The following is a 23474-nucleotide window of genomic DNA, read 5'->3' as shown; positions in this document are numbered from 1 at the left end:
GGAAGCATTCTCTCCCCTCCCCTTTCTCTCTCTCTCTCTCTCTCTCTCTCTCTCACACACACACACACACACACACACACACACACACACACACACACACACACACACACACACACCACTACTACACACATACCACTACTACTATTACTACAACTGTACCACTTTAACTTGGCTTAAAATCCATGTTGATAGTTTAGTTGCAACAAAAGATTAACACCAGAATATGATGCTAATCACGAAGAAGTGCTGTGGAAAGGATGTACAGCTTTAATATTATCTTTTTCTGCCACTGAGCAACGTGAAATTAGCTGCCAAAGGACGAAATCAGGGCCACGTTAGTGAAAGAGAGAGAGAGAGAGAGAGAGAGAGAGAGAGAGAGAGAGAGAGTGTGTACAGTAAGTGAACAATATTGAAGACATTTGTACAGGGCCGGGGGGGGGGAGCACACCTGTGAGAAGGGAGGGGCACGGACACACCTGCCTCGCCAACCATTCTCACCTGGGCACACCTGTGGGGAGGGGGGGTACAGTGGGTAGCTCGTGCAGCACCCAACTGAATGATCCCGAGGTCGGTTTTCGGGTGGATGGGATGTCTTTCGAGGGATAGGGAGGAAGTTGAGGGATGTTTGTATAACCAGGCAGCTCCTCCGACCACCACGTGAAGGCGTCCCCCGAAAATGGTTAACAGAAGACTGAGTATACTCTCGTAGGAACAGAGAGAGAGAGAGGGAGAGAAAGGAAAGAGAGAGAGAGGGGGGGGGAGAGAGAGCAGCCCTCCAGTTAAAAATATTCTTTGACCTAAATTGCCATGGAGGATGAAATAATACACGATTATAATTCGCTGTGTTTACTCTATTAATCCGTCCAGTGTGATGACGTTTTTTTACACCTGCGCGCCAAAGAACACAGGTGCAGTGAGAGGGTGGGGGTTATGCAGTGTGAGGTTGTGGGTATGCAGTGTGAGGGTGGGCCATGCAGTGTGAGGGTGGGCCATGCAGTGTGAGGGTGGGGGTATGCAGTGTGAGGGTTGGGGCCATGTAGTGTAAGGGTGGGGGTATGCAGTGTGAGGGTGGAGTCATGCAGTGTGAGGGTGGGCCATACAGTGTGAGGTTGGGGCCATGCAGTGTGAGGGGTGGAGGTATGCAGTGTGAGGGGTGGGGGTATGCAGTGTGAGGGTGGGGCCATGCAGTGTGAGGGTTGGGGTCAGTTTTAGTCGCCACGGGAGTTTAGGGTCCGCAAAACACACTTAATATCTCCTAATATCCCCACGCCCGTATGGCAAGCGCGGAAACCACTGAGGTGATGCGGAGCTGGTGAGGTTGGCCTTGCTTGTGAGTCGCTGACCGTCAGAAAGTGATTTGGCGTGATGGTTGCATATTTTTTGAGAATGGTGTATATACATATATTGTATCTAACCACACAGCACTATGATATATGCATCTCTCTCTCTCTCTCTCTCTCTCTCTCTCTCAAGGTTCTCGAGTTGAGTAGGAGCTTCATGACCCTCTGTGTGTGTGTGTGTGTGTGTGTGTGTGTGTGTGTGTGAATGAGAGACTTTCCTTGAGTTGCCTCATGCTAGACTGCCTTATTCGGGACTGATGCCTTGGTATTATCGAGATGATATATACTGTATAATCAGTCGGAGATATAACTCGCGTCATTACGGACATCACCACACTATCCACACGGCCACCACCGACCTATTACACCTTTTGCGGTTGCATATTAACAACTCTTAGATTGTAATTTTTGCCTTTTATGGGGGAATCTTTCTCCTGCAAAATAAAAATAGTTTGGCGTTACTATAGTCGTATGATGTATTGTACCTTGGCCCAAAATTACCATCCCTCCATCTTGAATGCTGAGTTGCAACGGTAGATCAACACAAATATGGAGCTAGTCACGAAGGAGTGCTAGGGAAAGGATGTACAGCAGTAGTGTTATGCTAGGTGTTTAAGGGGCGGCTTCCCGTCCCTGGAACGCCTAGAGTGCAGCTGGGTTCTCTTTCTAGACCGGAGCTTAGACAAACAAGAGAGGGCCAGGGCATAAAAACACAGGGGAACAACCTTACACGTATATTGACAAATTCAACTGCTGTGGAACAGGTAGACAATCTTACACAATCTCATAGGCAAAAATCAATACACAGGCTGGTATTAGTGGGTAGAGTATCACAGGATACTAGATGTACAGGAGTCTAAGTCTGGTTCAGGAGGGCAAAACACTATTACACTGTCCGTAGTGAGGAGGCACTTCCGTGAGGCGTACACTGTTCTGGCACTAAGTTTTAGACTGGGTACGGGGGGGGGGGGAGTTACTGACTCTGCACAAGGAGGGGGAGTAGATTTTGACACTATGTTACAGGCGCCGTTACAGGGGGTGATGTGTCATCTCTGTGTTCGTGTACGTCGCACTGTCTGTATAATCACTGAGGCGCCTGTTTTTTTACACTCGCTAATACATGTTCTTTCTTGGCCTCACTGTACACTTATGTTATGTTACACTCACTCTCGTGCCTCGAGTGTCGGCCTCACTGTTCACTGATATTTCACTGCCTTTAGGTCCACTTTATTTCACAGGGGGAAGGGGAGGTCCAGGGCTCACAACTCTCGGCCTGGGGTAGGCGGAGGCCCTTTGGGAGTCTCTTCGTCCCGCGGCCACGGGACCACTCTCAGGGGCGTCGTCTCTCGGCTGGGGCTTGGGCTGTGTGTGGCGAAGGGCCCCTAACTATCGGGGCTGAGGACTGGAGTCTGGCCCTCAGGACCAGGGCCAAGCAGGTATTGGAGGCGCTCACTCAGGCGCCGGGTGGAGTACGGGCGTCGCCTTCGTCGGGGATGGGGAGAGGGCCCGCCTGGGGGTCCAGGGGACGTTCTTGGAGGGGCATCGGCCGCGATCTTCTGCTGGAGGCGCCGCCGTCAGAGCTGGGCTGCGGTGTCGTCCTTTGCCGGAGTCCGTCAGGTGGGCGCCCTGTTCCTCCAGACGGAGAACAACCCTGGGGACAGTAAGGGGCCTCTCCACCAGTCCTCAGGGCAGTGGTCCTCCTCCTGGAGGTTGCCTAGTTGTGGGTGGACAGGAGGGCAATCTGTGCTCCTGCCGGAGGGCAGGACTGAGCGCAGCTCACCTTCTCGTTGTGGAGTCACAGGGGGCGAGGGACTTTGGCGTCTCTCCTCGGTGCGGCTTGGGCAACAAACGGAGGGCGGCTACGAGCCGTCCCTTCGCTGTTGGCGCGGCTACTGGCCGTCGCCGGGACCCGACTCCCTGACGGGAACACAGGTGAAGTGTGGCCACAGGTCATCACCTGCCTGTTGGCGCGGCAACCGGCCGTCGCCGAAGTCCGGCAAGGAGCGGCTACAGGCCGTCGCCGAAGTCCGGCAAGGAGCGGCTACAGGCCGTCGCCGGTGTTGTGCCCTCCGAGGCAACTATGGAAGGAGAGGGGACGTACCTGTCTCTCCCCAGCGTGGTTACAGGCCGTCGCTGGTCTCTGTAGGGGGTGTTAGCAACACTTGACGGAGCGGCTACAGGCTGTCTCCTAAATGGCGGCCCGCCTACAGGCCGTGGCCTTATTTTGGGTGTGGCTACAGGCGGTTTCCTTTTTCTCTGAGCAGCTACAGGCCGTCGCTGGGGTGCTGCTTGGAAATGTCAGGCCAGTTCCACCCCGATCCTGTCGGTGGTCAGCTCGCCCGGAGGTAGTGTACTTCGACTAAGGTGGTGGGGCGGGAAAGTTCCGGGGAATAGGGTCGCGTGGCCCGGGTGAACTTATGTCCATATTGCCCGGGCGCGTTCGCGCGGTCTAGCCCTCCGTGTCCTCCTGGGGGTGTTGTGGCGACCTGAGCTGCCACAGCTGGCATTTTAAGTAGTATTGACTATCTAATAAGCAACGACAAATAAGCTGCAAAGGGACGAAAATTTCGGCCAAGTTATATACAGTATATATATATATATATATATATATATATATAATGATTTACCAGGTAGGCTACTGCGTAGTACTTTCGTATAAATTTGTGAAGGGATTAATCCCCGCGCTAGACCTCATCAGATCATAATATAGCCCTGCTAGGGTTACAGGAGAGCGCTACCCCTCCAGCACAGCAACCACCGGGCGGGGCGCGAACTCGCAACCTCACGATTACGAGCCCGACACCTACCACGGAGCTACCGCGCTCCCCATATATAAATTTGTGAAAGGGTTAGTTGTTGAATGAAACGATGACGCAATAAAAGTAGCATGGGATGGGGTGAGGTACGTTGAATAAGCTACGATAAATTTGGTATCATGACAGTATATTTTGCCAAGAAGGACAAAAAAGAAAAGAAAAAGCTTCTCATGTCGTACTCCCTGCAAGATCAGATTCATTATTACGTCATAGAATTATTACACATTCTAACAATAAATATTTAAATTCAAAATACAAATTTGTTAATCGCTGTGTAGATTAATTTAAAATTTTCTTGAGCTCTGATTAAAATAAAAAGCCAGAAAAAAACGAATGAAGGAAGTATGCCATGCACAATACTGAAGGGAAGAAAAAATAAAAGAGAGAAAGCAGTAATCTTCCTCTCCTTATTTCTTTTTTGTGGTTCTCGTCATGTTTTGGTGAAAAAACTATAGTTCTTTCACACTTACTGTCCCTAATTAGAGAGTAAGAAAACTTCATATTGCAATACGGAGTGTGGATTAAAGTATAATGTTTTCATGGTATAGTTTTATCGTATTGGACACTTTTATATATTAGTACATACAAATATAGTATAGAACTTCACTTCACCAAGCAACCAAAGTCCGCCATCTTGGGAGGTGGCTGGAAGTGGTTCTCGTATTATCGCGTATGTAAGGTTATTTCCCCACCGTAAAGAGTGTCTAGGTGAGTATGTTGTGTATGAGTATGCTACCGATCTCAGCAAGTGAGTACGTGTTACGTTTGAGGGGAATTTAATAGATAATTGAAGGAAGGAAGAGGGCCAGTGATATTTGCGTTCGATTTTTCTTGTTATTGATTACTATTTCCCTTAACCTTTTGATGAATGTCAGTGCTGGTGTTTGGGTACGGCGTAGTTTGGTGATATTTCGAATGTTTTTATGTATTTTTATTGCTCAGTGAAGGCCGAGCCGAACTTAGAAATTTCGGTATTTGCTTGCAGGAAGCATTGTTGCCATCCACGGGTTATCAATCATCATTTTTGGATTCGTCAGTTTTTCATCATTAGCTACATCAACTTGTATGTCATACGGTTGGCTTAGTTTCTGTGTCGTGTGTAGGGGTTAACTAAATGATGCGCAGTTTTCTCTCTTTATGTAATAATTGCGAGACGTTTGTAGTCATTAGATATTTGGTCTAGCAGGAGTGGTAACGTGCATAGGCGACTAACTTGCTCTAGTGCATTTTGCTAATGGTGTAATATCATAGTCATGCAGGGTTGTAGGTTTTTGTTTGGGTAGTCTCAAGTTTTCCCAGATGTTTTTCATAGATTAGCCTATATAGGTTCTATCTATCTATCGCCAGACGCCATAATCCCGTAAGGGGTGGCCATTTGACTTTGAGTTATTTGTTTTACGGGGAGGGGCACTAACCCTCCACCAACCCACTCGTTGACACGTAGGGAGCACGTATGGTTTGGTTATATGGTTACCACCCAGCATTGTAAATGGTTTCTTGGCTTACAGGAAACCATTTGACTTGTCACTCAATGTAAAGCCACCTGTAAAGGAAAGAAAAGCAATAAGAAGAGACAGGAAAGATGGGAGACTAGCGTCTTTTTTTTTTTTTTTTTTTTCAAGATTACTTCCCTGCAAAGAGGACATGGATTGAAGGTGGGGTTGTTTATGCCTACTGCTGCTAGACTGTTGTATTAACTGAGGAAAAGCCTCATGGATAGGGTTCATGAAGGGTATTATCTAACCCCACCGTTTTGAAAAATCAGTCACAGGCAGAATAAATTTGTGAGAAGATGGTAAGAGTAATATAAAAAAAGACATCCCTGGGTCCATTGGACTGAACGTGTCTTAACCCTTGAGATGCAGTGTTCGACCATGGACAGAAAAACTGTATATTTTGACAAAAAAAAAAAAAAAATTACAGCACAAAATATTGGTTTGGTCAACAGTGTTTCACAGATACAGTGCCCCCTGATCCACTTGCACAGAAAAGCAACTCACAGGTTCATTTGAGTAGTATCATTTTTTGGGCTATGTTTAGACAGTACCTGGGTCTCCTGGCCCCACAGACCGTTGTATCTAAAGGGTTAATGACCATTTCTTCCGATTTATCGCAAGTGACGGACCCCCCAAGTTCAATAATAATCTCGCACCAATATATGAAGGAATTGCCAAAGAAGAAAAGTTACTTACCGGTATATTGATTAATATTACTTAACCGGAAACAAAAATTTCTAGATATCTTTTGAGTGGGTTTGTAAACTAAAAATGCCCTAGAAGTAGTCATGTTGAATACTACCTAACTGAAAGGCAAGAGAGTCTGTAAACTAAAAAATGCTATAGAAAAAAGCATTTGTTTATTATTACTGAGCTGGAAGCAAAAATTTATCGATATCTTCCAAGAGTGGGTCTGTAAACTAACTCCTGCTACCATAGGTCACCGCCAGGATGCCGGTTCGGGGCAACACATTCAAGATCTTTGTGGGGAACCTGAGTGACCGTGCCTCGAGCCAGGACATCCGGGAGCTGTTTGAGGGGTATGGTACGGTGGTGGAGGCCGATGTGGTGAAGAACTATGGCTTCGTGCACATGGAAAAGGAGGAGGAGGGGCAGGCGGCCATTGAGGGCCTCAACGGCCATTCCCTTCATGGCAAAGTGAGCATAGCTGGTTGTAACACTGTCTGTTTGGTTTTTCCTTGCCTTTTGAGTCCTCCTTCCATCATTATGTGAAGTACAGGTCAGGATGATAATGACAAATAACAACCATAATCATCATCCAGACCTCTGTCTCTCATAATGATAGGATGATGATTACAGGTATTGTTCATCATCATCATCATCATCATCATCATCATCATCATCATCATGTCTCTTCATTCCTCTCACCAATATACTGCTCCACTTTTCCTTCCATGCCACATAGGTCTGCTGTACCGTCACCCTTGCTCTCATTTGTCACAAACCTTCTTTGGCTCCCAGCGTGTGTTTGCAGCTCTTTGTATAGCTGTGTTGATTGCATCTCAAAGTACCATGTACAGCATTTAGTAACACTCAGATTACCTTATAAAATTGTTTGAAGTCTTTTAGATTTATTGGAACTTTGTGTTAGTTGCCATATACAGGTTAAGTTACATGAGTTTTAGGACAGAGGTTGGAGTAATAAAATGCAGTACCATATATTTGGGATATAGTGTGGAAGATTTGTTATTTGGGAGAATGTTATGTGCTGGAGGTGGGGCTGGAGTTAGCTCTGTTGCTAGAGTGAGGAGTGGTTAGAAGAAATTCAGGGAGCTGTTTCTCTCCTGACGTTGAGAGGGCTCTCCCTCTGTGCCAAGGGATCCTTGTATGCAGCATGTGTTAGGAGTGTAATGCTGTATGACAGTGGGACCTGGGCAGTAAAGGAAGAGGATATTTGCAGGCTCAGATGTTCAGAAATGACAGTGATTAAGTGGATGTGTAGTGCATCCCTGAGTGCGAGGCCTGGGGGGACGAGGTTAACGATGGAAGAGTTGAGAGGTAGGATGGGACAGGAGTGTATTGGTGTTGTGATGAGGAGAGGTAGATTGAGATGGTTTGGCCATGTGGAGAGGATGGGGGATGATAATTGGGTGCAGAAAGTAATAAGTGTAAATGTTAGGGGTAGGGTTGTGAGAGGTACACTGATAAAAATCAGGGATGAGGTCATTGAGTGTGACCTCAGGGATAAGGGACTGAACAGGGAAGGTGCCAGTGATCGAGCATCATGGAGAGCCAGCGTTTAGGTGACCAAGGCCAATGCATGCATTTTGGAGCCTTAAAAAATGAAATGAAACTATAGCGATAAGTAAGTATCTAAAATATATTACAGTGTTTTATTGTATGAAACTGTATTCTACTTTCTTTTTCCTATTTTTATGTATCAGAATCTCCTTGTTAGTTAATGAGAAATTAGGTTAGGATAATGAGTGAATTATTTTATTAATAACAGTAATATATATTTTTTCAGATTATGGTAGTAGAGGCATCGACAGGAGCACGTAAAGGGGGGAACCTGAAGACCAAGATATTTGTCGGCAACCTGCACAAGGACTCCAAGTTAGAGGAACTCAAGTCACTGTTTGAGGTGTATGGCACAGTGGTGGAGGCCGACATCCTCACCAACTATGCATTTATTGTGAGTAGGCCAGGCTGATATTCTCACCAACTAAGCATTTATTGTGAGTATGCTAGGCTGATATTCTTACCAACTACACATTTCTTGTGGGTATGCTAGGCTGATATTTCCACCAGTTTTGCATTGATTGTGAGTATATTAGGCTGATATTCTCACCAACTTTGCATTTATTGTGAGTATGCTAGGCTGATATTTCCAAGTACCAGTATACATTTATTGTGAGTATTTCAGGCAGATATTCTCATCAGCTATCCATTTTTTGTATGTCAGGCTGGTAGGTTCACCAGCTATGAATTCATGTATCCATTGAGAGTATGCTGGGCTGACATTCTCACTGTCCATTTTTTAAGTACTGTATAGTATGCTGACATCCTCACAAACTATGCATTTATTTTCAGTATGCTATGGATTCAACTTGACATTACCCATCTGGCCTTTTTTAACCTGTTCAGTAGAGTAACATACCTTTTTTTTATTTATCTTTGCCACATCTAGATGATGATAATCAGCTTAGTAATGCCTCCTGGTAGTAAAAGGGTTACTGAAGGATGTTTGAACCCGTTCTGGTTTGAAATGTCAGTCCTAAGCTGAATAACATGTGATACCAGAAAAAAGGTATCACCAGATTATAGGGACTGACTTACCTTTTGGCAAGTTGGCAAGACATGTATGAGACAGAGAGAAATGTAGTATACTGAGTAATAGTTATAAGCAGGTAAATACAGAATAACAAACCGCAGCAGGGATTTGTCTTGCTGTGGATGTAGTGGTAAAAAGATTGCTTTAAGTGCTGAAGTACATTTTATATTTGCATTGTATTTTTTGCAGCACATGGAAGATGAGGGACAGGCCCAGAGAGCAATACGTGAACTGGATGGGTACGAGCTGCATGGGTTGCGTCTGCGTGTCCAGGAGTCCACCTCACGTGTACGGCAGCAGGCGGGCATGGGCAATCCTGACATGTGCTACCGGTGTGGGTCGGGGGGTCACTGGTCGAAGGAGTGCCCCAGGGATGGCCGCATGAGTGGCCGCTTCCCAGACAGAGAGAGGGGCAGGTTTGGTGCCGGTGGGGGCAGATACGACCCCTACCCTCCACCCCCACCACCATCATATGCCAGGGAACGCATGCTTCGATACAGGGTGGGTCTGCCTAACATTTCATTTGTTCTCCTTAGTTTGGGTGCGCTCCAATTTCATTTATATCCTCGTAAGTTTCTTGACCTCAGTGTGTTCCTTTTTATACGCTTAAACTTTGACGCAGAAGTTTGAATTCTTGGGACACATGATGGTGAGTCAGAGTGTTGGACCCATTTTGCTGGGTACGTCATTGATGGTTCTCCCTCTGTCGTGTTTTGTCTCCTTGCTCTGTGGATGCTACGTCACCCCATCCTTAGGTATTAGGGAGACATAAGGATGATGATGGTGGTAAAATGTTACAGTAGTCATAAAATATTAAACTCAAGATGTGCACCAGTGTGTTAAAAGTTTGCATTATTCACTTTTATAGATGGAATAATGTGTTTTTTTACTTTAAAGTTGCTGTTGCTTCTCTCAAGTTTGCTTTGAAGTGAAAAAGAAAGGTTTTTGTGTGTGTGTGTGGAGTGAATCTATGCACGTGCACATATCTTACTATTTATTATTTCACATAAATTAGTGTAGTGTTGTGGCTACAGATATGCAAGATAGGCTGCCCTCACTTATGCAGGGCTAAATGCTACTTGAAATGAAAAAACTTGAGTAACTTCAGTGCATATGTAACAATGCTTACTCCCACAGGATGATTTTGACCGGTTTGACCGCTACGACCGGTACCCATACGATGACCGTTTGTATGAGCGACGGTACGGTGACCACCCCCCACCCCCGCCCCCCATGATGGACGACCTATATGAACGCCGCCTGCCCCCCCTCCCACCCCCACCCCACCCTGACTACCTAAGATATGGACGACGATCTCCACCACCACCACGGTCAGTCTTTATGCTGCTTGGTTGGTTCTTCTCTCTCTCTCTCTCCTCCCATTTTTGCATATTTTTCTCTCTCTTCCATTCTTTTTTTGTCTCTTCCTTTTCCATTCCTTCATTCCTTCATTTTTCTTTCATCACTGGTTGAGAATTAATGGGATGGGAAAATTGAATTCCGGTCACAATTGGCTGCAGTAGAGGAATAAATGGTATGGTTGCAGATGAAGAATACTGGAATGGGATTGTTGACTGATTGAGGGCAAACATAAACATACTTGAAAAATGGAGGAGCACTGGACTTGCAATATTGGGCATTGCTAAAGTGCTCAAGTCCATGTGCATGAAGTAGGAGGTTCAGGGCCTTGATGTGGGGCTTTCCGTAAGGTGTTGAAGTCATCGGGAGTGAAGCACCTCTCTGAAAAAATTAGCAAGTCACAGATGGACAGGGATGCTCGTAGAGATGCATACCCCTTCTAAAAATAAGACAAACTTATATTCTTACCAGGTTAGGCTTCTTGACAGCTCCTGATGACTAGTTTCTGTCTGCATTTGGCATGTGAATGTTTGCATCCATGCTACTCTGCCAGCTTATTTTTAAATTGAAATGATTTAGGTAAAAGATAATGCTGGTGTTGTTTTCAAAATGTATCTGAAGAATAATTCTGATTATGGCAAGATTGTTAATTTATTCAGTCAACCCATCCCTTCTGTGCTTGAAGTTGAAATGTTTTTATATTTCCTGATGCTGTGGCCCTTTGTTTATTGGTTGTGGATGTGGCAGTGTGATCTTGCATTATGCACTACACTGTACTCTTCATTTCATGACTTACTGGCCGCATTAGTGTTGGAAGATGATTGTTACATCCATCACACTGACATCTTTAGTGAAAGTGAAACCTTTTAAATTATGGAACCATTTTAATCACTTTCTTCTTTGAGCATCATCAGTGCTTTAAGCTTTTGTTTGGTGGTTAGGCTTTGGTGGGTGTACTTTTATTTTACTTGGAGTTTTTCAGCCCTTATGGTGTGCCACACTAGAGTGATGCCAGGGTACACTTCACACATTAACCCCCATGGAGAACCTAATCCTGCGATTATCACTTTTACCTCACGTCACACTTTTATACTAGGCATCTTACACACCACGGCCACCAGTTTGGAACTTTGGATGTAATAAGTGTGTTGAGTGCCAGTGTCATAGAACACAGCACCCGTGTGTAAGACAACATAGTGACATTTGCTGAATTTTGTTTTATTTTTGTATTTATTTGATTATTTTGTGGGATAAATCATATCCATGTCCCATAGCATTTGCAATTTTTATACATATATATATATATATATTTTTTTTTAGGAACTTTATTTGGCGATCCAATATCATTGCCGATGGCAGTGATTAATTATTTCATTAATTAGCTTTCTGTCAGTGTCCCTCCCTGTAATAAATCTTATGTATTTTTTAACAGACCATTGAGGTGGGATCATTGTTGGAAATAGTGTGTTAAATAGAGGGATTATAAGAAGGGTATTTTCCTGAACTCTCTCACCCTGGCCCAAGTGCAGTCATATGTTCTAGCTTACTCAGCCATCTTTTAACACCTTCCATTGCCTTATTTGTCCACCTTCCATTCCTCCTCTTCCTCCTCCCTTCTCTTCCTTCTCCTCCTCCACTCTTCCTTCTTCTTCTCCTCCCTTCTCCCTCTTCATTCTTCCTTCTCCATTCTCTCCTCTCCTCCATTCTTCCTTCTCGCTCCTCCCCCCTTTTCCTCTCTTCCTCCTCCCTCTTTTTCCTTTTCCCCCCTCCTCCTCATTCTTTTGTGCCCAGTTTCATTCTTCTTTTAGGATCTTTTTCTCTTACTGTGTTGTTGTGATGTGTGTGTTGTTTTTAGCACGAGTGATTTGTTTTTTTGGGTTAATTATCATTTTCATTTTGATTGCTTGACAGAGGAGCATGTAGAACCTTGAAGTTTCTTTAATGTCCTATGATTTATATAATAAAGACTTTGCTTGTATATCCTGCATTGCATTTTTATTTCATACTCTAATAATTCTTGCAATTGCACTTGTGGAGCTTTTTTGCCATTTTTATTTTGTAATCCTGTGTTTTAAACTTTTCTTTTATTGCATGTAATGAGTAGTATTATAATATTGTCATTAATTTTGTTTTGTTATTGGGCAGACTTGTCCACTGTTTATCTTACTGTCCTTTCTCTCCCCAACTGTTGATGATGATTGATGATGGCGGTAATTGATGACGATGGCTTAACGCAGCAGTCTGGGGTCTGGTCTCAGTGATGTCCGAGAGCCGGGTGGAGGCAGGCTAAGGTTGAGGAGTAGCTTCATGGCGCAGGATGTGCCCTCCCGCCTCCCTAGATACCCGAGTCCGAGGTACAGTCTCACATCCAGAACACAGTACACTCTGGACATGTAGAGTAGTATCAAGTACATGCTCTGCTTGGACCCGTGTTGTATGAGTTTATGTTACCGTATGATTGAGGAATATTTTTGCTTGTGTAATGTGTTTTTTTATTATCATACTAACATCAGGTGGAGGATTCTCCATTTAGTGCCACTTCTGTATTAAATTAGAGAGATCTGAGTTGCAGTAATTTATATTTTAAAGGATATTAATAATATTGTCAGTTTTGAAGCTGTAAGCATCTGATGTCAGGTAATGACAATGCAGAGACCATGTTGGGAGTCAGCCCACCCCAGACATTGAGGCTGCGTGATAAGCCAGTAGCTGTGCCAGTCATTTACACAATGCATTACCAACCTTTAACCTGAATGGATGAAAGAGGATCTACTGCACTATAGTTTGTCCATCTTAGCCTGGCAAGAGTTTTATCTTTTAAAGCTTAGCCTATATCCTGTAGCGCAGTGGCAGACTATGGCAAAACTTTGACTAGCATCATATTCAAGGGTTAATCTCTTGTTACAGCTCGAGTTTCAGAATGTAGAAATGGCAGTTGCAAGCCAGGTTAAAGAAGACAGAGTTTAGTACTGATGTTTATTTGCTGAGGAATATAACATCCCCACCACTCAGAATATATAGCACAAGTAGCATCTTAGCCCATACAACAGAGGGGAAGATGGCGGTGAATTTCTTTATAGGTGGAAATGATTGTAATTGCACTCTATCTATCCTCTTGCAACCATTTTATTTTGTTTTTTTAAATCATTCATTTGTAATAATTTAGCCCACCACGCAGCACAGTTACAAACAGCCTTATACTTCCTATCAGCCAGCACAGGTGGGGGGAAGATGTGTATCTGGGGCTTTCATTCTCATTGGTATTCTGTGCATACTTAGGTAGTGTCCTCTCTTTAGTGATAACATTGGTACCTTACTCCTGCTGCAGGCAGTGTGTGTTGTTTTCAGCTTATGATAACCCCTGTGTTTTGCAAGAGTTAATGAAGGCTGCAGCTCACTCCCACAGCTAAAAAAGGCCCGCAAGCTGAGAAAAAGTCTCTGAATGTAGCAAGAGTGGAATCTGCAACTTAGGGAGAAGGGGTTAAAGACTCCTGGTATAGTTCCTCCCACTGTACTGTATTTACAAAGTACATTTGGTTGGGATATAAAAGTAGTAAATGGTATAATGAGATTAATACCTGCCAAACAAATGAATCATTAACTCCTGCCAGGCTGATTTTTTGTAAGGTAGTGTACCTCCCCAGAGTCATTGTTTTATAACCATTGTAAATTATACCTCACATGAGCGTGCTGTTTGGCCTGTGCAGACCTTCATTGTGCTTCATATGGGGTCTGCTGCTTGGTAAGGGTTAACTCCTCAACTGCCAGTGGCGTCAGTTTTCATAGACTGGCATTGGCTTTGATTGAGGCACTAGCAAAATCTGCATGATAAATCCCAGAGAAAATTATTACAGAAATATGTTCACCTCTGTGTGCATTTGGGTTTTGTCATTTACTCACACTGAGGAAGTATAAATTGCTGAAAAACAAATTTTTTGTTTTAAAAAGTCATTGCCATGACAGCTCAGTGTGAGTTACACAAGATTTTACAGTGGACTTGGCAGTGACGGGGCTAAGGCAGACAGTCCGTTTTTTTTAAATTGTCAGTCTTTCCCTGGAATATACGTACAGTGGTTGGTGTTTTATCCAGGTCTGTAGTCACCAGATTGGAGGGGTTAAAATATTGCCTGGCCACCAAAAGGAATTTTGAAAACATCACTGGAATTTAAAAGTTTCAGAGGGCAAGGGGAAAAAAATTCATACCAGTCATTTAACCACAGTCTCCCTCACAGCATGCAGGATCACGCAACAGACAGGATAGACAAAGAATTATGTTTTAGTCAGATTGGCACAGGCTGTTGTGTCAGTGATGTGTTAAAGATTGTGAGTACTGGTACAGTATAACAAATTTTTCTGTATAAAAGTTATATTAATTGGGAGAAATTGGTTAGTTTGCTGCGAAGGTAGCAAAATTATTTAAAAATTTCCTGTATAATTGTGATGTTGAAAACTTGGGAGAAATTGGTAAGTCTGCTGTATAGGTGGTAATTCATTCATTCATCATCTAATCCAGTGTTGCCCCATGAGAAGTGTTGGAGCCCGGGGCTAGGCAAGTTGGTCTTGATATTTAAGATGAGGTTGACCAGGCTCATCCCTGAGTGGCATTACGTGAGCAGTAAATCCCAACCATCCCTTGGATATGAGCCGATACAGGCTCAGTCTGGATGGAATGGCTTAACTACCCACTAAACCACCAGGTGCCATAGTTTGGTTATATGGTTAGCCTACCATGCAGCACAATAAATGGTTTCCTGGTTTAGGGGGAACCATTTGGCATGTCACTCAGTGTAGAGTCACCCATAGGCAGAAGGAAGAGGAAAGAATGTCATAAGATGAAGGGAGGAAAGAAGAGAGGAATGGGCTGCCACCTGAGAGCAGCACTACATCTAGTGAGTGGATGGTGAGCGCCTCCCCGACTACCGGTAAAGGAAATTAAATAAGGAAGTTTAATTTAATCGTAGTTTATCCCCTTAATTTTTTTCCCTCCATCACAATTGGATGATTTTATTCTCCTTAAGGGAGATTTCTTGTAGTGAGGATGTTAATGGGGGGCCGTAGCTAACCCCTCCAATATGAAAACTCCAAATTTGAATATATATATATATATATATATATATATATATATATATATATATATACAAATGTCACTGATATGAAAGGATTAATAGCAAAAGCAGAATATAAAAAAGGGGGGGGGGGAGACCCATGAAGAGGACTTCAGTGTCTCAGTGAATTAACAAAAGTTTCTTCTCTTTCAGTTACCCTCCCCCACCGACCATGCGTGGGTAAGTACAAACCCTTCCCTCCGCCAGTAACCCTAGTACAGTAGCCTTGTAGTGTGCAGTGCCTTGTATGGAGGTGTAGTCAGTGTGTGTAGAGAGTAGAGCTGATTAACACATGGCAGAGGATGTCCTTTTTTCTTATTCTTTTTACTACAGTGTAATTCATGTCTGGGGAGATGTTTCATAAGTGAGGAGTTTAATCCAACCCCTTCACTGTGAGAAGCATCCCCAGGGTTGAATGAAATTGTCGAAAGGTGATGAGAATAAGACAAAATAAAGAGACATGATGCTGAAGAGGCTTAGTTGTTGAAGATTGATACGGTAGAGCTCCTTTGTATTGTGCTAGGTGTGTGTGTGTGTGTGTGTTTGCGTGCGCACACTAGGTAGGAGAGAAGTAGCCAGCCAAATGGAGTGAAGTTTAAGGAAGGGAATGACGAGAGGGTCTGGTAGTTGGAAAGAGAGAGGTAGATGGAGAAAATGAGGAACAAGGGCAGGGAGTATGTGAGGGAGGATGTATAATAGTGAGGTGGATGGAAAGAGATTGGTTGATAATAGTGAGGTAGATGGAAAGAGGTTGGTTGATAGTTTGATTACAGTATCAGATATTTGCAAGGTAAGAGAGAGAGAGTAAATTGGGTAGGATAAGGCTGCATGTATCCAGGAAAGTGGGTTGGGATGGAATGTCTGGCTGGGTGATCTGAGGGTAGGCTCTATACAATTGATTTGACGTAACTGTTCTGGATAAAATAAGGGATACAGTGTTTGGAGGTAGGTAGGTAGAAACAGTACTGCTTATATGCACCATCCCTTCACAAATAGGTCTTCCTTAACCCGGTCAGCCCCATGATATAATTAAGTTGTGTTCATGTTAAAGCCAAATGATGCAGTTAATTTTGATGTTTGTTTAGGGTTGAGATTCAGAACAATCTCCATTAACATATTGTAACTTGCCACCATAGAATAAGTAAAATGGCCTGGTAGCAAAAGAATTAAAAAAAAAAAAAAAATATCAAAGAGGCAAACCCCTTGAATATAGTGATTTTATATATATATATATATATATATATATATACAGTACTTATATTATTCCCTGTCGTATGGTCGTATTCAGCATGAGAGATCCCCTTTGTCATGAATGAGTTAGGAGCATCCATCATTCATTCCCACATTTCTTTTGTAACCTTTTGTTGCGCTCTTGTAATTGTCACGTGATTTTTATTCAGCTCGAGATCCCCTTACTGTAGTTAACCTGTCTGACTATATATCTGTTGTCAGATGCTGTAATCCTGTAAGGGGTGGCTATAAACAGGTAACCTCCACATTGCTGTCTCCTCTACCAATTGACTTCCCTCCCTCTAACTCTCACCCCCTCTGTCTTGTATCTCTCCATGCCATCCTTGGTCTAACCCTCCTCCTCTAAAGCTGAATAGAATCAACAGTACACAAAAGCAAAGCATGAAAAATGTGTAATTGTACTGAAAGGGTTGTTGAAGATATTTTAACAACACAAGTGCTGTTAGTCAAAGTATGTGGGGATGATAGGCTAGTTTGAATAGAGAGTTTCAGGGTAATTTGAGTTTAACTGTTAAACATACTATACAAAGGAGCTCTACACGTTCACATGTCAGTATCATAGGTTACTGCTTCTAGACACTGCTTATGTTGCCAAGTTTGGTCTTTTTCAGTTGGATTTAGCACAAATTTCAAGTTTTAAATCCTTACATGGTATTTGGCTGAATTGTGTTGTAAAGTATGTAGATCCTTCCCCTTCCCTCCATCAGGCAGACCACCCACTAGTTGGCATATTCTACTAAAGGTTCATTGTCGTTGCATTGTGGTCTTATTTGGTGCCCATATGCATTACTTGGTTTTAGGTAGCTTCCTCTCTACCTTCCCTCTGAAGCTGATCAGTCTCTCATCCAGTACCGTTTTTAGTTCACAATTTTTTCCCCCAATGTGCTCATTTCATTGTATTAAGAAACAGTTTCTGTTAGTATACAGCGTTATTAATTAAACAACTTTTGTGACAAAAAGCATTACAGTTGTAAAATAATCCAAAAAAATATGTACAGTAATTCCAAAAATAGTTGTTCATATTAAAGGGCAACCAAAAGAATTGTAGTCAGGTGCTGGAGACCTGTTCTTATATTTGCCTGGGGATGCGGTGATCCTTGCCTCTTAGCCAGCGCCACTTTCGATGTAAACACTGTACACACCTACGTGATCTTACACCACACATATAAGGGGAATTAAGAAACTGATATTTTCCCTCTCTGATTCATGTTTGGAGAGAGATTGCTAAGTTCAAGGTTTACCCAGCCGATGCGTCAGTGGGAAGAAGAGTTGGGGTAATGAATGATCATATCGTATATAAAGGCTCCAACATGCTTGCTTGCATTGGCCTTGGTCACCTAATGGCAGCTGTCCACGCTGTTTGATCCCTGACAGTCTCCCTATTCAGTCCCTTATCCCTGAGGTCACACTTTGTCCTTGTCCCAGGTCTTTTTTGGTCTGCCTCTTGAAACCCAACTCCCATTGTTCACACTTTTCACTAGCTGCACCTAACTGTCATCCTCCATCCTCACTCGTCCTAACCATCTCAGTCTACCCCTCATCACAGCACCAGTGCACCCCAGTCCCATCCTTCCTTTCAACTCTTGAATCGTCTCGTCCTTTATTTTACCGACTGAATGATGACCAACGTATATGCCCTGAAGATACTCCCTCCTGCTTGAGATATTGTTGCCAAATGACTGAAGGAATACCAAACTTGGCATCAGGCAGCAGTCTGTAACCAGTGAAGTAATGTGTAGTCCAGTAACCTTTTATTTATCAGGGTAGAATTAGTAACGGTATTCTTGAGTTGAAATCAGCCACTGTAAAGTATTATTTGTACTGTAGATTTTATATTTTTCTTATTGTTAATTTTAGTGTATCTAATGTAGATTGCTCACCTATAATTAGGCTGTGGTTTTGACTCATGATTGCTAATGCAGGTCAAGTGGGACCCTTGGTGGAGAAGTGACACATTCAGGAAATTACTGCCAGATACAGTAGACTTAAGAGTGTTTCTAATTGCCTACAACAGTATAGACAGCGGATTTCGATGTCCTTTACCCCAACACAGAAAAGACTTTGTAAAATATGGAGGTACAGGAAGACTACATGTCACTTGTTTTTCTTTCTAAGTGCACAAGAAGTTGCAGAGAAATTGGCTAAAGTTCCATTGCTACCTGTATTGCTGATTTGCCAATTTTGTGCAATTTTACATGCCAGTTGCCTGAAGAAAGTTGTAATGTTTAGTCATTTACCTCTGACTTAAAGCAAGAACTGCCTCTACAGAAAATAGACTCTTGTAATTTCGGGGGATGTCAGCAATTTTCAGGAATGTGTCACTCTAGTAATTTTCAGGAATGTGTCACTTTACCAGCCAGGTCCCCAAATAGTGTAACTTGGTAATGCTAACGTGAAGGCGGCAGGTGAGAATTAACCCTTCCAGCTCATTTTTCAGGTCACGGTACGGGTCTCACGTCAATCTAGTCTGTTTATAGCCACATTTAGCACTTAATTGGCGCATCACTTGCATCTGCTCTGCTCTGATGATAGATTTTTTTTTCCCACATGATTTGTTCTCCGCATTTTTTCACGATTGCATTTACAGTTACCTGTCCTTTTGGCGCACCATTTTCTTAAACTGGTCTCCCTCCAAATACAGTAATGTGTTTTTTTATTTCTGCCGCAGCATAATCAAGTGTTTCCTTCACTTGCAGAGCCACTTTGTTTGGTTACGCTACCCTGCCAGACACACTCAGAATATGTGCTTCTAGGATTAGCGTGTCATGTTTAAGCTAACTCATTTTTTATTTAATGCATCCTGTTTTGTGCCAGAGCCTCAGTGCTGGCTAGTTTAATGGGGGATGAACCACACCAGCAACACTGGCAGTTGATGCCTCGCCTTTCTTTACTGTGGTCAGTTTGTTTCACCTGACGGATGTCCATAACCCCTTTCTCAGCTTAATTGATGGCCAGGTGTAGCCTGACCGGAGGATATATTTGACTAGTAACCAAGGACTCGTTCCTGCATCATACATAAGGCTCGGTGAACTTCATGAAGCCATGGCTTAGTATTTGAATTTAAGACTGGCCCAGTTCCCTCAGATGAAAACAAACTGGCTATACCGGTTGCAAGGCTCTGTGTGTGTGTGTGTGTGTGTGTGTGTGTGTGTGTGTGTGTGTGTGTGTGTGTGTGAAGTTAGATTTTATATGCCATGGAGTTTTCAAGACTTTATGATTGCAGTGTGATGGAGACAAAGGTATACCTTGAATGTTTGTCCTTGTTGAATGCCAAGGAAAGTTAGAAATGTGGGACTGGTTAGGAATGTGGGACTGGGGATACCAGTACTGTTGGAAGAGAAAGACCTCATGTTGTATGAAAGAAAAGATTAGGACATACTGTACCAGGGAGAGAAATAAGAGGGGTCTGGCTGAAAGAAATCTGTAAAGATAAAATAGCCTAGAGGCACTTCGGTCACTACTGTTGCCTGCTTGGATTTTTGAGGAGTGAGCGAGGCATTGGAAATCCAGCTCACAACAAGTATATGTGAGTAAGTGATCAGGGCAGGAAAATGGACAATGTGTATTTGCATGCCAGTGCACAGCGCATGTCTGAGAAATTGTTGCTGTATTGACTGAGTGTAATTTGTGTAAAGGGCAGTTAGACGATTAATGACTGTATGAGAGACAGCTGGACCGTTGCATAACAAGAAGGTATTTGGGTGTTTGGTGTATTAGCATGGTGATTAGTGCAGGTTGGCCAGGGTGGTACGATGTGTAGAGAGAATGTGTAATAGTATTTGGGTGCTGCAGGTGATCTTTCAGCTTGAAGAATGGCTCTCAGTTGAACAAGGCTGACTCATGCAGGTATGAAACACTGCCTTTCAGTATGTGTGGTGCATGAAATGAAGTTGTCAAATTTGCCTTGCGCTGAGGAGGAGTGCGAGCCTGTGACTGAGAGCGTTGTTGGTGGTGGTGCAGGTTAGGGTGGAGGGATAGCGATACAGGCAACTAACGACCCTCCCTCCCTTGCTACCGGCAGTTATGGGCCCCCGGACCGCCGGCCATACTAAACCGTGCGCGCTACCACGGCGGGAAGGCTCGCTCGCCCGCGTCAGCCGATGCCTAACTCGGTAACTTAGCGTACGTGTCGGATCCTTGTGCCACACCGGAGCAAAGTCATGTGGTGTCAGATGATCATATGGTGTTGATCCCTCGTCGTGTGGCGTCGATCCTCGTCATGTGGCACCAACCGTCGTGTGGCGTCGATCATCGCCATGTGGCACCAACCGTCGTATGGCGTAGCAATCATCGGCGTGTGTGAACGAAGTCGTGTCATCTCGCACCGTGTGGCCACTGTCCCGACTAACTTGCCCCACACTCCAGAAGGGCATTATGCAACTACTGTTTTGTGTGATCTTATTATTACCTCCTGGTAGCGTCGGGGCATTGCATTGGCTCTGCTGGTTGTCCTCCCTGCCAAACTGATCGCTCATGGATTTTCTCGTTTCTAATCCCTTGTTTTCATTGTCACCGAATCCTTTCTTCTTGTCATCTCTGCTTACTTTAATACTTCGTCATTTTCACATTTCTCCCTCTCCCATCCTCATAATGTTTTAGGTTTTTGCATTATTGTTCATATCTTTATTCATTCCTAAATTTTAGAAGTAGATTAAGATAAGACATCAGTATGGCAGGGTGGACTGTTAGCTGTTTCTAAAGATCTTATATTAGAAACCCTCATCTTAGCACTAGACATTGGCAGCACAGGCTAGTGAACTCCAAGCTACTTTTTTATATCCACCAGCAATTTTTCACAGTTTTCAAAGGGTACATTGTTAGATTTTGTACAGAACTTGTTTTATATATCATGATGGAGAGAAGTTAGGAGAAGGAATGGGAGAAAGAGATAGCCAGCTAGTGCTAAGATGTAAAGGTGTAGTAAGCACTCCATATGTACAACGTTGAACCAGAGGATAGTGCAGTCTGACGAGTCGATAGTTTGACCCGTGCTATAGCTGTTATTTTGAATTTAATGCAAGTAAGATTTAGGAGAAATTTAGCTGAATCAATGGATGAGCATTTTTTTTTGGCCTAGAGGTCCCTAACTATCCAGGGCCTGTGTTGTGTATTAGGGTTAGGTGGGGTGCCGGGCTTGGGTAATATAAAAACCAGGGTCTGTATTTATGAACTCATCCAGCTTAAAAGGATTGCATTTATAGACTCTTGAAGCTTAAAGGATTGTATTTATAAACTCTTAAAGTACAAAAGGAATGGATTTATAAGCTTGTGAAACAAATTCCATTGAAGATAGTGTATTAATTCATTTGGTTTTAGTTATATGGCTGCCAGATTATGTCTTTGAAATTGGAGGAAGTATTAAAATTAAAAAATACAAAAGGCAAAGCTATATCTTGGTGCTTTACAGTTGATGAAGATTTATTCGTCGTATAAATTGATTAAATACCTTCCCTGGTCCGCTGTAAATATTGTCTGATACACAGCACTGGCCCTGGATAGTTAGATGCAGGACTGATCACAGGGTCAGCCGCTTAAAACAGCCGCATAGAATAAGATGAATTAATGGAGAATACAGAACGAAGAGATGCATTAACCCCTTTAGTTCAGTGATGTGCTCTGTGATTTATTCGTGCAGTCTTCAGTTGATTTGATGTGGATTAGATGCCTTTTGAACAGGAGAGTTTAGATAGAGCCTTCATTACCCCCTCTCTCCTCCAAAGGGGAGGTGGGCTCCCTGAAGTGAATTCCTTAACATTTCCCTTCCATATCTTGTATCGTGCCACATGTTTTTGTATATTCGTGCCACATCATCTTTGACACATGGTGCTAAAGGAGTTTTTCTTTTAATTTTCCCTGTGAATCAGATAATCCAGAGGTAACCAGAACATTGTAGTTAATGACGTTATTGTATGAAATCCTTTTATGTCTTGTGTATTCATTATTTATACTGTTAGACTTTGTTATTGACAGAGAACTCCCTAATAGTGAAGAGTTTAGTGAAGGGTGTATCTAGCCCCTCCTGTTTGAAAAGTCCCCTAATCTGAACAAAGTTGCGTGGAGATGGCAAGAATAAGCCAGTAAAAGACATCATACACTCGGGGTTAAAAAGAAGCGTCGAGAATGGAGAGCTTGCTGTAAGGTCCGAAGACGAGTGAAGGTAATGCCCCCTAATGTACCCCCTGGAGCCGTGTGACGTTATTTTTGATTTATTGCTGCTGTTACCCAGTTATTTTATTTGGCTTCAGGATAGGCACTTCGGACTGTACGAGAGGCCTGTCCTAAACCAAATAAAATCATTGGGTAGCAGGAGGAATAAAGTAAAAGAGGGCATCACGTGGATTCTTGAGGTGCTGTCGTGTGGATGCTGGAATTCCTGGGTGGTTATACGTTTGTTTTGATATATACAGAGTTACTTGTATACATGTACTGTAGAGAAGAGCACTGTAACCCCAATGTTAAGACGACATTGCAAATAAAGGAATTATTGCTGATGCTGAGTATGTCCTTGTTTTATTATCCACATACTGTATTTTGGTTTGGATATAGTACTGCCAGGTGATCTGATAAGGAGTTCATGATGTAACCATTGCTGGGGAAGTGCGGTGATCTCCTGTGGCATAATTGATATATATAAACTGGTGATGTTAAGGCCTGGAGTTCAGTATATAGTTGATTATAATTTGCCCTGTCATAGTACCTTAATTGGGGTAGGTTTGATCAAGCACTGTAATGTTGTTGAGGAAATATAAAGTACAGTAGTTACTAATATATTTTGATCAGATGTTAATTTCATAGTTAAACAAGTACTATAG

The 23474-nt window shown here is 43.1% G+C and overlaps 1 protein-coding gene across 3 annotated transcripts; it reads left to right on the top strand.

Moving 5' to 3' along the window:
- The first annotated feature begins 4774 nt into the window (after positions 1-4774).
- LOC145402056 (RNA-binding protein lark-like) lies at positions 4775-23162 on the top strand. 3 transcript variants are annotated; one of them, XM_080274154.1, is made up of 8 exons: positions 4775-4864; positions 6592-6810; positions 8141-8308; positions 9137-9448; positions 10085-10278; positions 12547-12660; positions 15565-15591; positions 20684-23162. In XM_080274154.1, exons 2-8 carry the CDS (start codon positions 6604-6606, stop codon positions 20712-20714), a joined length of 1053 nt encoding a protein of 350 aa, XP_080130280.1. In that variant the 5' UTR covers positions 4775-4864; positions 6592-6603; the 3' UTR covers positions 20715-23162. The 3 variants fall into 3 exon arrangements, with proteins under 3 accessions (XP_080130280.1, XP_080130278.1, XP_080130281.1); XM_080274152.1 differs by having other exon boundaries at positions 12544-12660; XM_080274155.1 differs by lacking the exon at positions 12547-12660.
- The last annotated feature ends 312 nt before the right edge of the window (positions 23163-23474 follow it).

This window comes from Coenobita brevimanus, chromosome 57 (assembly GCF_032717465.1).
Source record: "Coenobita brevimanus isolate Jiangsu-jjx chromosome 57, ASM3271746v2, whole genome shotgun sequence".
In the NCBI taxonomy this organism is placed as follows: Eukaryota; Metazoa; Arthropoda; class Malacostraca; order Decapoda; family Coenobitidae; genus Coenobita; species Coenobita brevimanus.
Note: the sequence above shows the minus strand (reverse complement) of the source record. Positions and strands in the feature narration are given on the sequence as shown.